Source organism: Diabrotica undecimpunctata, chromosome 8 (assembly GCF_040954645.1).
Source record: "Diabrotica undecimpunctata isolate CICGRU chromosome 8, icDiaUnde3, whole genome shotgun sequence".
Classification (NCBI taxonomy): domain Eukaryota; kingdom Metazoa; phylum Arthropoda; class Insecta; order Coleoptera; family Chrysomelidae; genus Diabrotica; species Diabrotica undecimpunctata.
This window is the reverse complement of record NC_092810.1, coordinates 85,449,060-85,464,341: the sequence shown is the minus strand read 5'-3', so window position 1 is coordinate 85,464,341 and position 15,282 is coordinate 85,449,060. Positions and strand designations below refer to the sequence as shown.

Here is a 15,282-nt window from a genome sequence, read left to right as displayed (position 1 = left end):
AGATTTATTAATAGAGCATTGTCTGTTTTCAAAATATATTACATTTGTTTTAGTTTGTCTTACTAACAAAAAAATTATAAAAGTCAAATTTTGCCTTGTTCAATATTTTTGTGACCCTGATTGCGTTTGCGATATCATAGCGACAGCTAACACCTATCGCATTTCTCATTCATTTCTACCCAATATCTTGGAATACTAAGCTTCAGACCAAGTGAAAATAGGTGCAGAATCTTTGAATAAAGTTACAGTAGGATAGATGAAATTAAATAAACATGTGGTAAAACCAGCTGTTATTATTAAAATCCACTATTATAAAAATGATTACTTATAATAAAAATGAGAATACACATAAGTATCATGTATAGAATGATACCTAAATATAAAATTAAATTAAAAATTCTTTTATTTTATTAATATATCTCGAATTAGAGAAAAAAGAGTTCAATAGTTCATAACACGATGCGAATAATCTCTGTGAAATTCCTAGACGGAGTAGAAAAAAAGATCAAAGACATTGCAGAAGAAAGCTACACAAGATAATATGTGAAGAATATAAAATTGACATATTATAAGTTAAAAACATATGAATATTTGATATAACTTATCAGCATCGTTAATGGGTAAATACATGGAGGATAGTGGATAGAGGATATCTTCATATATTTAGATATCTCACATTCATAGTGAATGTGATCGCCTCCTCTCAAATCTTTTTCACTTATTGCCTTAACTATCTTTTGTTGCCAGGTTTGTCGTGGATGTATTTTTTCTGTTATTGTCTAGTTTATTATTCGTTTTGTTATTTTGTCTTCGCTGACTTGATTATTCGAGCTGATCTTCTGAGAAGGGTCACTTTTGTTGCCATTTACTTTGTTTGGCAATTGAACTGTTAAATCTCGATTCTGTATATAACAAGAGAATCGTGATTGTTGTATTGTTTTGGCAAATTACCTAATTAAATGTTCCTATAATTTTTTAAACATCATTTATTATAAAATATAACCAAGTTAAGAAAATTTAGCATTTATTCTACAGTCTAATATTTTTCTAGATAATCATGAATGTGTTTATACTTTCCATTTCTCTTGATTTGTGATAAGTAATTAAATTTTCAGTATATCTTCGTTATTCTAGACTTAAACTTTGGCCCTATATACATAATATATATTCAGTTTTGACAACGTGAACTATTATTTCAATTGCGAATTCTTGCGCATTTTTTGCCACTGGAAAAGTGCTTTATTAATCCACTTATACAGTGAGAACATAAAGGTTGGAATAAATTCGTTAAACGCCTAATTTAGCCATTGCGCCATTATTTTTTTTAACGGTAATACCTTATTTTGACACTATTATCGAAAAGAGCGCATCTTTTTGTATACGAGTGTCGTATTTTTTCTTATGTCAGTTATGTCGTATAACGTTTAAAGAAATTAATTCGGGAATACTAAAACATGTATTTTCCTAATTTTCATTCCAGCAATGCCGCTGCCTGTAAATAGTTTTTTAAAATAATTATTTTTTATCGGTTTAAATCTTATAAGTAGCTAAAAACATGTCTCATTAAGACTAAATTGCACTAATTCGACTTCAAAATAATAGTCAGCTATCAAACAATAACTGTGTTTTAAACAAATTATCGACATCATAACCCGTTTAAGCGAAATGCAACGCACAGAGATTGTAATGATAATAGGTTATGGAGATAGGATCCGTACATAAGCTGATGTTTGTAACTTATATAGCAATAAATATCCCGATCGACCTATTACGCAATCGACGATGAGCAAAGTCGAAGGAAAATTTAAAAATTTTGACAATGTCGGTAATAAATATACGAGTATCATCAGTGCAAGAAAATCCTCGTTAACCCTACCTGCCAAATCGCATTGAAGCAATCGATATGTAAATCGGTATGTCTGTTTTAAAGTGGCACCCATATAAAATGCAAGTGATTCATGAACTGAATGAAGATGATTTCGAATGCAGACAATAATTTTGTAAATTAATAATGGATTGATGTAATCATGATCCGTAATTAATACGGAAATTGTGTGCTGAGATGACGCCGCCTTCTCCTTAACAGGTATATTAAATAGGCAGAACTGTATGTATTGGGCACAAAAGAACCCTCACTGGGTGGTAGAAGAGCACTCTTAGTATCCACAGACAGTTAACGTGTGGTCGGAAATAGTTGGCAATAAAATTGTGGGTCCATTTTTTATTTACGGTTCATTGAACGGTGACAAGTATTTTGATTTAGTTACAGCGAATAATTTCCGCACTTGCGGCTCTATACTCAAGTCATCAAAATCCTAATTAATAATAATATTTTTTCTAATATATGAATTGACAGATGAGGATTTTTAGAGTGGCCAGTTAGATTTCCTGATTTGTCCTCACTAGATTTGATCTCATGGAGATACCTTTAGTCTAAAGTTTACGTTAACAGACCTAATAATATTCATAACCTTAAAGAGAGAATTAGGACTGAAATTAATTTAATTGTCAAGAGGTAAATAGTTAACAATTTGAGCATTAAATTTAATGGTTTGTAGGTTTATTTAGTCCAGTTTATATTTTTATAAATTATATTTTAATATGAGTAAAATGTCTTTTATTTCTCAAATATATAAAAAGATGCCATGTTTTCGATAATAGTGTCAAAATAAGGTATTACCATTTAAAAAATTAGAATGACGTTATAACTCTAACAGTGATGACGTAACCAAAAAGATTATTTTAGCAAAAAATGCGCCACTAAAAAATAAAATCGACCTGTATGAGCTTTTTTACCCAATGGCTAAATCAAGCGTTTAACGAATTTGTTCCAACCTGTACGTGCTCACTGTATATTATATAGAATCAGAATTTACTTACCTTATAATGACAACCTCACTCTTGATCTTGAATATCCAGTTTTTTTACTAATGCTATAGGAAGGGTCAAACAGGAAATAAAAATGTATCGATTAATTTACATAACCATATCTGAATTTAATCAAATGGGGTGGTCAGTATTTTACCAATTGGTACATAAAAAGTTACGTTTCTGTATATTTTTGATCTTCTTCTTCTAGAGCCGTCTCCACTAATGAAGGTTGGCTATAAACATTGCAAATTCGTCTCTATCTTCTGCTTTTCTTAAGAGTGTCCGTCTTTTTAAACCGGTCCAGTCGCGAATGTTTTTCAGCCAAGATATTTGTCGTCTACCAGGACCCCTTTTTCCTTCGATTTTACCCTTCATAATCACCCCTGCATACCCTGCAATAACTCGTACTTATCATTTCTAAATATGTGCCCCAAATGTGCTGTCTTTCGCCTTTTAATGGTGGTCAAAATGTCAAAAGTTCTTTGCCTCTTCCCATTCTGTGCAACACCATTTCGTTCGTGATATAATCGGTCCATAGTATCTTCAAAATTCTCCTAAAAAACCACATCTCAAAAGCTTTCAGTTTTCTCATTAAGTTAACTTTAACAGTCCAGGCTTCGACATCATAAAGAAGAATAGAGTGGATATAACATTTTACCATCCGATATCGGATTTGCAGATTGAGTCTTTGGTTACTCAGAAATTTCCTCATCTTCAAACAGTCTGCTCTCGAATACTCTATTCTTGAGCGAATTTCTGATTTCGGATTCTTATCTTGATCCTTGTAATGACTTTGCCCCTCTTACTGATAATCATGGTTTTTGTTTTCTTTATGTTTATTTTTAAACCAAACTGTTCCCCAGTATCACAAATTGTGTTTAGTAACGTCTGCAGGTCTGTCTCACTTTCAGCGATAATGACTGTATCGTCAGCATAACGGCAATATTTTTGATGGCTACTGTAAATAATAACTAGCAATTCTTCTTCTTAAATAGTTTGCTGATTAGTTTATTGTCATATGCTCTAATAAGGTCCAAAAATATTACATAGTTTTCTATATTGACTGCATTTTACTAATGCAGTTTTATTAATGATAAAATACTAACTATATAAGAAATATATTCTTAATTTTGAGAATTATTTTTTAGTCATTAGGACTTTTAGCACTTTAGGATTATTAGCACTACAGAGGTTTACTTAAATATTTATGTTATAAAAGATAACTATTAGATCTCCACTTAAATTTATATCCTGTCTTCGCGTAATTGTATCATTAACTTGAAATTTATCATTATGTAAATCAGCTAACGACTTATAAAAAAAACCTAGCGCCGGCTATGACGAACAACCTGTAAAATATCAATTATAGTGTTTGTTTTGTATACTTCGTACTCTCTTTTACCTCGCTAAACGTCACACAAGTTAAACAACTTTTTTCCAGTCCCATCATAATTTCTGTACTGATAACAGTTTTTACGCGTTTCAGAATAAAAATGGAGTGAATAAAAATTAAAATGAAAAAGTTTATCACAACTAAAATTAATAAGCAACAATGGAGAGTGACTGTACCCAACATCAATTCAAATTTGTTTCGAAAAAGTGCTTCAAAAGACGATAAATCTGATAAGGAGTCCAAAAGATCGTCTGGTTTTTATGATTTTCAAGAAGCTCAAGAGGATTTCAACAAATTCAGAAGTGTTCAAAACAGCATATACCTCGAATCTTCAACATCCGTTTCGACGTCTTCAGAAGAGTTTGAGGATGCGAGAACCATGTCCGATAGAAGCAGTAACAAGAACAAAGAGAGTGACACTGACGTAGAGGCATACCAGGATATCGAGATAACATCTACGCCCATCGTGTCAAACAACATCGATGACAATAACAGCCAATACGAATATGATGTTCCTAGAATTAGCTTTAAGTTTTTCGGAGAAAAACCAGAAGAAAACATTTATGAAAACGAAGAATGTACCCGTGAATTAGTGGATACTGTGGTTAGTGAAGTAAAAATCCTTATAACTTCGGAAAACTCTGAAAATAGTGCTCTAAATAATCCTGCGGAAATGGCTTCTATTAATGAAGACAGTACAATTGTTAAAGAAATTAACGTAAAGCAGGAAGAACAGGAGAAAGACTTCCCGGCAATTCATCCAAGCGAGAAGTTTGTTTCTCATACAGAAATCTACGTGAAAAGTTTAGAAAGTGTTTCGTTATCTCCAATAAAATCAGCGGGGAGTGATCCTAATATAGCTCTTAGATCTCAACTTATAGAAGACGATTTTTATCAAGTTCCAAGGCCTTTGATTAAAGACAACCGACTATCGCAATCTTTAAAAGACTTTACGGAAGAACAAGAACTCAGTACTAGTATAGTGCCATCGAATAATTCTAGTATTGAACACATCTCTGCTAGTCAATTTCTTCCCAAACCAGATATACAAAGTACTGAGACTATTATTGATTACAATGTGAAATCCAAAAGCAAAAGTATTAAAGCGAAAAAACCAAATATACTGAAAAAACGAAGATGGGATTCGTTTAGAAATAAATTCAATAATATAATGCAAGACCAAGCTTCCAAACAACGTGTAGGAGCGTTCAATGATAAAGAAAAACTGACGCTCAATTTGGAAGAGATGTACAAGAACTCTAAGAGTAAATGCAAAAAGCTCGTTGAAAATACAAGCAAAATGTTTTATAAGAAAAAAACCATTGATGATACCTCTTCAGAAACCACGACTAGAAACCTAAAAGCGAGTGATATCGAGTATAAGTTAAATCACAGTGTGAACGGTTGTGTTAAAAATGACAGCTTTGACAGTTCGAACCAAAAAGACGCTGATATTACTTCCCCTGTTTCTACTAAAATTTCATATGACGTCAATGATAGTAGTTTTAATGATAGTAAAGTGTCAACTGATGATAGCAGGAAAGAGGATCAAAGTATCGACTTTAGCTCCATAAAAAATGCTTTTATCAAGAGAATCATGTCACACGAGGTAAGGTTTTTTATAGTTCAATCTAATTACATACATACATATATATATATATATATATATATATATATATATATATATATATATATATATATATATATATCATTTGATACTATATCTTCTTTAGCTTCCATAAGCTTTTGTATGGATCAGTCAATCAGTATTCTAGTAAAAGTGATTGAAATAGGAGTGATCCTGGTGTTTTCTGTATTTTTCTCTAATTTATTATTTTTTCTACATATATATATATATACATATACATACATATATATATATATATATATATATATATATATATTTATATATATATATATATATATATATATATATATATATATATATATATACATATGTCCAAAAGTTTGGAATATTGGAATATTTCATCTTTTTATTGATTTTTATATATAAACTCTTCTGTATAGTTAAACATCATTTTGTTTCCATTCTCAACAATACCAAATAAATCTTAAAACCAGATAAACGATATGCAAAAAAATTATTTATTCTCTTGGAGTAAAAAACTTACAATGTACAACTTACATTTAAAAATTAATTAGTATAGAAATAAAATAATTTTTAATAAAACTAATAATTAGTATTTCCTCCATTGGCCTGTATGCATGCCTGTAGGCGATTTAGTATGCTGCCGATTAATTGGTCGAGCTGGGCTTGCGGAATTCTCTCCCATTCTTCACGAGCAGCATCTTTTAGTTCTCGAAGTGTAATGGGGAATTGTTTCGCTTCCTGATGCGTGTTTTGAGAATGTCCCAAGCATGTTCAATAACGTTCATGTCGGGGAAATTCCAGGGCCACTGTAGTGCAGATATTCCTTCTTCTTTCAGAAAATTTTGTATTGCTGCTGTTCGAGGAGGAGGTGCGTTGTCATGCAAAAACACAAATTCATCACCTACTGCCCCTCGGAATAGAGGTACGACAGGATTTAAAACTTCCTCGATGTACCCAGAACCAGTGACTCTTCTCTCCAGAACCAGCAATGGCGTCCGTGTACTACTCATAATACCACCCCAAACCATAATACTGCCATCTTCAAATGGGACACGCGGTTGGACTGTTTCTAGTCGGGCTTGTCATCCTGGAGCCCTCCAAACCAGTGTTCTTCGCGAATCACATATTAAGCCAATTTTTGAATCATCGCAGAACATCACGTTATTCCAGTTAGGACTATGATGCACCATTTCTCTAGCCCATAGCAACCTTACTATTTTGTGTTGGTAAGTTAGTTTAGGAACACGTATCGGTCTTCTACGATACAAATTTACCGCATTTAGTCTATTTATTATTGTTTGTATATGTTATTATACCACTTGTAGATTCCAGACGATTTCTACGAGCTATCCATGTTATTTGCCGGTCTTGTGCTGCTATTGTACATCGACTTCTGCAACTTCTGAGACGATCCATGACGTCATTTGTATCTTGGAATTATTTAAATTTTCGATACAGCACTCTGAGTAACATCAACAATATTCGCGATATAACTTTGACTAAAGCCCTGTTGTAACAAAGCAATTACTCTAGATCTGTCAAAATGAGATATCACCGATGGATATCACATATCACGTTTCTAGGCATTTGTAAACGGCTCAATTCAACTTTAACCAAACACTGAAATAATGTTTAAATACGCTAATCAGTTGAGTGTGATCAAAATCATACAAAAAGGATTCAAATTTTTTATCATTTTCATTTATAAACGCTCTATAATGAATATCAATGAATATCAACAGTTTTAAAACTACCATAGGCGTAGATGTATTATTTGTACGTATTCCAAACTTTTGGACATGTATATATATATATATATATATATATATATATATATATATATATATATATATATATATATATATCAAGCAAGCCAATGTTTATTCATTATGGATTGTATCGCTAAGATACTGTTATTTTATTTATATATGATTATTTCGAAGATATTATAGTTTTCACTTTAAACTCTCCTATTTGTCTTTGTCGTTTTATTCCTCAGCTCTCAAACTTGGTTTTAACTTGGCGTCGTCTAATTTGTTTTTTCAGGATCTTTTAGGTCAATCTGTCTTCCTGTTACATTCCGAGCTCCTCCGCTTTATTTTCTTATCCATCTATTGTCACTAGCTCTTTTGACATGTCCTGTGTTATTCCCTGTATTGTTTAATCATTTTTCTTTCTCTATATTTATGACACTGCATAATGCATATCTACTCATGCATATTTATGTCAATACCATAATTAACTGTTTCATCTATCTGGGTTTTTTCATGCTATTACCTTTAGGTTATCGTCCGTTTGTAAATATTCCGTTTTGTCTTATGTTGTTGCACAGTATTTTGTTTTCGCCTACTAATATCGAGACCTGCTTTAATGTATTTTGCCTGTAACTTTCTCATTAGGTAACTCAGTTTTACAAGTATATTTTAAATGATACTGGCAAATCCCTGCAAGAAACATTTGTTGTATTGAAGTTCCTTATTATTATTCCCCTTTTTATTGAAAATTATACAACAAAATATTTTTTGTTGCCTTTACTTTCATTATTTGTGTATTTCTAATTTCTACATTGCTTCTCATAAGTGTGATTTTGATATTGAGTCGTAAATGTTCCTTAAGTCCTTAAATAACATATGTATAACATTGTTTCTTATATTTTTCTTGCTATAATTTCTGTTGCCGTATCTAATGTTGTGTAATCTCATGTCTATACATAATTTACATACCTTAACGCCTGCCTATCCTTCACCTATTTTTCTCTTGGTCGCTTGCTTCTTTTAGTATATTTTCGTATAATCTCCCCATTGATGAGCGTTCTATTGCTTTCTTAAATATTTATGTTATCTGCTTCTGTTCATTCCTTTATTCCATTCATTCATTTTTGTTTATGGCTCCCTAGAACCGATGGTTAAATAATTCTGTTTAGTTTTTGTGATCCGTATTTTCCTAACTATTACAATTTTTTTTGCTATTAGTATTTCTTGTTTCTAGGACTTGCTTCTTTGTTTTAGTGCGTCGCCTTTTTCTATAAAGTGTGACATTTGTTTCTGATATATATATATATATATATATATATATATATATATATATATATATATATATATATATATATATATATATATATATATATATATATAATATATATATATATATATATATATATATATATATATATATATATATATATATATAGTATTTCTGACTGTTGGTCGTCTTTAGTACGGTACAGCCAAGTTAGAAAAAGAGTATATTAACTTGGGAAAGGATCACTACGGGAGCAGTGCGACCAATTTGTGGCAATAATGTTAGAAGACTCTGAGGTTTCCAGAGCAACAACCAACACATCCACGGAGGAAGCTAAGCTACATGAGGAAAGGAACGACAAACGCTTAGAAGGTTTCAAAAGACAAGAATAAGGTTAATGCGAGTTAATAGTAGAATAAAGGTAAAAGATATCGGCATAGCTCGCAACAAAGAAAAAAAAAATATAATAAACTATGTGTATAAGATGGAAGGCAACTTGACTTCTACAATTCTCCCCGTAACCGATCATCATTAAAATCTCAATTCGGTGGGTCTTAGTTAAATATTTTATTTTTATTTCTGCAAGAAATTAGCTTTTAATTAGGAATTTATTATTTTAATGAAAACGTCAACACACCAACAACTGATTGATAACAATCCGCATTATTTACCGATTTAGTTTAATTAGCAGACTATCTAGACAGTTTTTACCTATTCATGACAAAAAATGTTAACACGATTACTAAACAGAAATTTTCCTTAATATACTGACACATAGATTAGAAATGTATTGTTTGTATTTAGCTAATTTAAAATAATACTATAACATGTGATATATTATTAATTTCAAAATTTCACCTTGTATTATTCATTATAGACCCTACATGATATAGTTCGTTAAAATCAGGTTGTTAAGAATCTTTTAAAAACATAAAAATATACAGGGTGTTTAATTAAAAATAAGGATTATGGACTATGCCAGACTTGCGTGGATCACCCTGTACATTTAAATTTATGTTTAAAAAGCGCACATTTAAATTTAAAAGTTAACGTGTCCCAGAGTTTTTTATTAGTGGTTTCCACACTGTATATATATATATATATATATATATATATATATATATATATATATATATATATACATATATGAATTGAGAATTGAGACGAGAGAAAATATAAATAAACGACGAAAGGTGAACAATTCGCCAAGCTTTCTGTGTATAAACTGGTATCAATAGACTATTACAATATTATTTCTGTATTTCTGTATTCCCTACGTCTTTAAACAGTCGAGAAGATACAAACTCCCACGCGGAAAGCCAGCGAATTGTCCTGCTATTTCCCACTTTTCGAGTGGTAAGCTGCAAAATATGCCACCTATTTTAATGGCCTTAAACAAAAATGATTTATCACCATCGCTTTCTTTCTTTTTGAGCTATACGAAATTTGTAAAAGATTTGTACATATTTCAGCAAGAGCTTTGCTACCATGGACGTATAAATAAAGAAGGACCGGGCTGTTTACATCTTTACTTGAAGCCATGAGATCGTCACAGTCATAGGCACAAATCCCTAATTTGACGTTGTCAAATTTTTTTTTTTTTCAAGTCAATCTTCGAAATAATTTTCGATTTTTAGCATAATTTATTTTTAATTTATAAATAAAAATGTATTATCTAGTTAGTATAAACTATTTTTAGATATACTCATTTCGCAACCAAGGAATTAAAAGAAAAACATTAATTATTTAATTTATTAATAGAAAATATATTCTGATAATCTTAAATTTTTGTAAAACTTGGCATCATTGGTAATATAAACCAATCGTAGCGATTTGAGGAAAGTGAACATGGCGCTGTATTGTTTACCTTTGAGTTGATAATTTCCTTTTTGTGACATTTTAGTGAATTTGTTAATATATTTTAAATTTTAATTGAAGAATAGTTAATAGTTAAGTGTAATAATGGTGCGTAACTGTTTTGTATGCAGGAAAACTGAATATTTACATCCAGAACTGTCATTTCATTTGTAAGTATTATCAAGTATTATAAACATTGGAATTACGTCCATGGGCGTAGTACAGGGATGTGATATTACTTAATTCTTGACATGAATTGGGAGTTTAATTTTGTTAAATAAAGTAAATTTTATAGTATTATAAATACATTTATTTATTTTTTCTAATCTACACTATAATTGCTATAAATATAATAATTTCAATGAAATATTATATGCAGGTTCCCAGTAAAGAATCAACAGATGCTGGATATGTGGTTGTCTATGTTCGGCTTAGATAAAGAACAAATAACCAAAACTGCCTTGGTCTGCTCAGAACACTTTAGAAAGCATGATCTAATTATACAACCAAGTGGACGGGTTAATTTGAGGAAAGGAACTGTTCCAATAAATATTTATCATAAATCACCAGAACCAAGGTAAGTAAACGAATTTCTATATAATTTACTATACAGAGTATAATAAATACTCATATACAGGGTGGTCCTTAAGTAATTGTACAAAAAGAAACAGTAGATTCTACACTTTAAAATATTACGATTTAAGCCAAGTTGCTTTTATAAAATGTTGATATTAAGAAAGATACAGGGTGTTAAAGTGCAAAATTAAAATTTTATTTTTCGCTATAACTTTCATGTTTGTAAACATTTATGTATAAAAATTTACAACTGGGTACTTTTAAATATGAGAAATTATAATTTGATGCACACTTTAATGTAACTGATAGAGGGCGCCACTTATGCCACATATGTGGTATAAATTTGCACTTAACTTTTTTGCTCTTTAAGTTACCTGTATTTGGGATACAAAATATTAAAGATACATTATTTTAACAAAAAAAAAGGTATACTTGTTAATAACTTTAAAACTCAAAAGTTTCTGAGATAATCACATTTTAAAAATCAGCTGCATAATTCTGATCTAAGGCAATTACTCCAGGCATCGAAAAAAAAAATAGACAAAAACATTAATACTGCTGAATTTTGGTATAAAATACTTTTAACTAAAGTTAATAGTTAACGAAATATTAAATAAAATAAATATATCAGCAGGATAATTAATAATAGGATTTGACAAAATAACAGAATAATAGGATTTTACATCAAACATTTTACGTTTTATGTTAAATTAGAGTCATAATCAAAACATTTTGTTTACAAACCAAATTAAGAAATAGTTAAACTAAATAACATAACTTTTTGCCAAAGTAAGTGCTCGATATGTCATCCATTTTCTTTAATTCATTTGTCAATATATTCCATAAAAGATTGTCTCATATTAAATAGCATCATTGGTTTTAAAGAAACTGCTGCAGTATTTATTTCTTCCCATAGTTGGTTGCGAATGTTTATAGCATTCTTATAGACATGTTGTTTTAATGCGCCCCATATATCAAAATCAAGCGGATTAAATTCGGGGCTACGTGGTGGCTATAATGTATAATGGATGAATATATTATTAAGCGATAGCAAAGGGAAATTGTAAACATGATGACGGCCAACGTCTGAATACGGCACCTAAAGAAGAAGATGAAATATATTTTCTCCAATAAGACATTTACCACCCATAACAAAGCATTTTGTGATGTTACATTATCTTTGAGTTGTTTTAATAATGAATTATGCTTATCTACAGGTATTCAGTGCTTTACCGCATAAATATCAAACTAAGAATTATTGTGCAGCTGACTTATAAAATGCATTTATCTCGAAAACGGTTGAATTTTCAGGTTACTAACAACCTTTTCTTTGTAAAAATAATGTATCTTTGATATTTTTTAAGATAAATAGAGCTAACTTAAACAGCAAAAATTTAAGCGCAAATTTATGCCACACATGTGGCATATGTGGCGCCCTCTATTAGTTACAGTAAAGTAAGTATAAAATTTTAATTTATCCTACTTAAAAGCATTCAACTGTAAATTTTTGTCCAAAAACATTTACAAATATAAAAGCTATAGCAAAAAATAAAATTTTAAATTTCCACTTTAACACCCTGTATCTTTCTTAATATCAACATTTTATTAAAGCAAGTTGGCTTAAATCGTAATATTTTAAAGTGGAAAATCTGCGGTTTCTGTTTGTACAATTACTTAAGGACCACCCCGTATATTCCATAATTATGATAGCATATCTTTTTTCTTTTTTTTTTATTAATTCAATGTTTTAGTTCTACAAACGAGTTCTTCTGTCTACTGCTATGTCTAGCGTGACATACTAACGTTGCCAATTAAAAAATAAGCTGGAGTTATACACCATAATTCACTATATTTTTTCAACGTATCACTCACTGGATAAGAGAAGGACATACTCAATACCTTGAACAGGTTAATGTTTGGGGAAGAATTTTTTAAATTTTTTCGGCTTGTGTATTATTTTAGTTTAAATAAAATATTATATAAAGTACTTCGCGATTTTATTTACTCCATCTCTATTCTTTTGTGTAAATCAATTTTTATAAATATATTTCTATACGCTGAAAATTAAAACTATTCATCGTTCGTTGTTTCTCACTTATTCGAAATATTTTATATGTTTACGATACTAAAAATAAAAGCAATCAAACCAATAGTCATTATTTATACAAATGAAAAAAGTGTTTCAAATACCTTTCAATTATTGGAAGGTACGCCGCTGACTGAAAGGGAAATGTCACAGTCTATCACCTCGTCTCTTTCCCCGCGCCTATAAACTTTTCGACTTCAAATTTAGGTGAACAGAGTACAGGGCATGCCCAGTCCATCTTTATTTATACGTCCATGTTTGCTACAGCTTTGATAATTTGAGATCCCAAATATATAAATAAGCGGCAAAAGGTGAAAAATTCTTATATATATATATATATATATATATATATATATATATATATATATATATATATATATATATAAATGTTTTGGATGGGTTGGAGTCAATAAAAGGGGTTGTTGGTTAACTATTTATTATCTCGAGCTTTCAATTGTGTTTACAATTATTATCAAGAGCTGCTAAAAAAGACAAAATATCTTACAAAGTTGAACTAGAAAGAAAAAAAAATTTGTTAACTCACCAAATAAAATTAGTTTGGTTAATAAAATTGCTGCAAATACATTTCAAAAAGAATTAATACAAAAATGTCCTTATCTAATAAATGCTTCTCTGAAATTTTAATATAATTTTGAAAACATTTTCTTAACACAAAAACAATTGAATTTATAAATAATTTAAAGTAGCGACCAATTACAAATAAGCCTCAATGTCATAAATGCCATCTTAATTTTTTTATTTTTGACAATTATATTGCCAAAAATAAAATTATGTTTAAACATTCTTTTTTGTTTAGTAACAAAAACGAAGAAAATTTATTCACCATTGATAGATGTCTGAAAAAACGTAACAGATATATAAAAATTAAATCAAAATATGATATTTTTCAAGTTTCATATATAAATTATAAATAAATACATAATATAATTTTAAATTTTGCTTAGATTTTGAATTTCTGATCTTTTGTTTAAATTATTATCACTTTTGCTAATACAAACCATTTCCAAAAAAGTCTTTTTTAATTTATTACTTTCACTACATAAAATTTTAATGTTATCAAAATCCATAATATGGTCTTTATCGATTACATGCTCTGCCAAAGCACAAGATGGTTTTTTAATTCTGCAATCACTTTTGTGAGAAATAATGCAATTTGAAAGATTTCTTCCGGTCTCACCAACATACTCAGCTTCACACTGATTACAACTCATGCTGTATACTACATTCGTTTTTTTCAAATTTGTCTATAGGATATTTAGTTTTGGAATATAAAGATGAAATAGTTTTGATGTTCTTTGTTGCTATTTTTATATTCTCAATAACCTTTAGTATTTGTATTAATTTAGATGTTAATGATGGTATAAAAGGTAGTGAATGATAATAGATGTTCTGAATGTTAGATACACTTGTTAAAAAATATTTTAATTGAAAACTCTTATCCTCCAGATATGCTACATAGGATGCTTTTTCTAATATTGTTAATATAAATAACTTACTTAACACCATGTTTTGCTAAATCTCAAAACATTGTATCTACATGTTACTGATGTTAACATGTTCCCACATGTTACTGAAAAGCTTATTAAATTGTACAAACAGAACAATATCTCGGTAAAGATTGCTATTAATAATGCTAAGACTGTCAGGAACTTGTTTTCTAAAATTAAAACACCTCTTTCCTTTTCGGTACAAGTGAATGTAGTCTATCACATACCCTGTTCTGAATGTGATGCATGTTATATTGGTCAGACTGGCCGTTCCCTTAAAGGACGCCTTACTTCACATCATAGTGACATTAAACTTCCTAAACATACTTGTGCCCTTGGACAACATGCAATCAACACC

The 15,282-nt window shown here is 29.9% G+C and overlaps 2 protein-coding genes across 3 annotated transcripts in view; both read left to right on the top strand.

The window, feature by feature from the left end:
* Positions 1-15,282, top strand: part of Nost (Nostrin) — a 410,702-nt gene that overhangs the window by 285,033 nt on the left and 110,387 nt on the right. Inside the window, exon 2 of one of the 2 annotated variants that reach the window (XM_072540546.1) lies at positions 4,358-5,873. The exons of the other annotated variant lie outside the window; for it this stretch is intronic. Within the exon in view, the coding sequence (XP_072396647.1) occupies positions 4,386-5,873 (1,488 nt within the window). The 5' untranslated portion in view covers positions 4,358-4,385. The remainder of the gene's footprint in view (positions 1-4,357; positions 5,874-15,282) is intronic. 2 annotated transcript variants of the gene reach the window in all.
* On the top strand, positions 10,634-13,667 carry LOC140448471 (THAP domain-containing protein 1-like). Its single transcript, XM_072541554.1, has 3 exons — positions 10,634-10,924; positions 11,134-11,331; positions 13,082-13,667. Exons 1-3 carry the CDS (start codon positions 10,860-10,862, stop codon positions 13,122-13,124), a joined length of 306 nt encoding a protein of 101 aa, XP_072397655.1. The 5' UTR covers positions 10,634-10,859; the 3' UTR covers positions 13,125-13,667.

Excerpts from the sequence above, each read along its gene's own strand:
- LOC140448471 (XM_072541554.1), top strand. The coding sequence starts at position 10,860 with ATGGTGCGTAACTGTTTTGTATGCAGGAAAACTGAATATTTACATCCA. Across the intron at positions 10,925-11,133 it reads CCAGAACTGTCATTTCATTT|GTTCCCAGTAAAGAATCAAC; the intron begins GTAAGTATTATC and ends TATTATATGCAG. Across the intron at positions 11,332-13,081 it reads CATAAATCACCAGAACCAAG|TTCTACAAACGAGTTCTTCT; the intron begins GTAAGTAAACGA and ends TCAATGTTTTAG.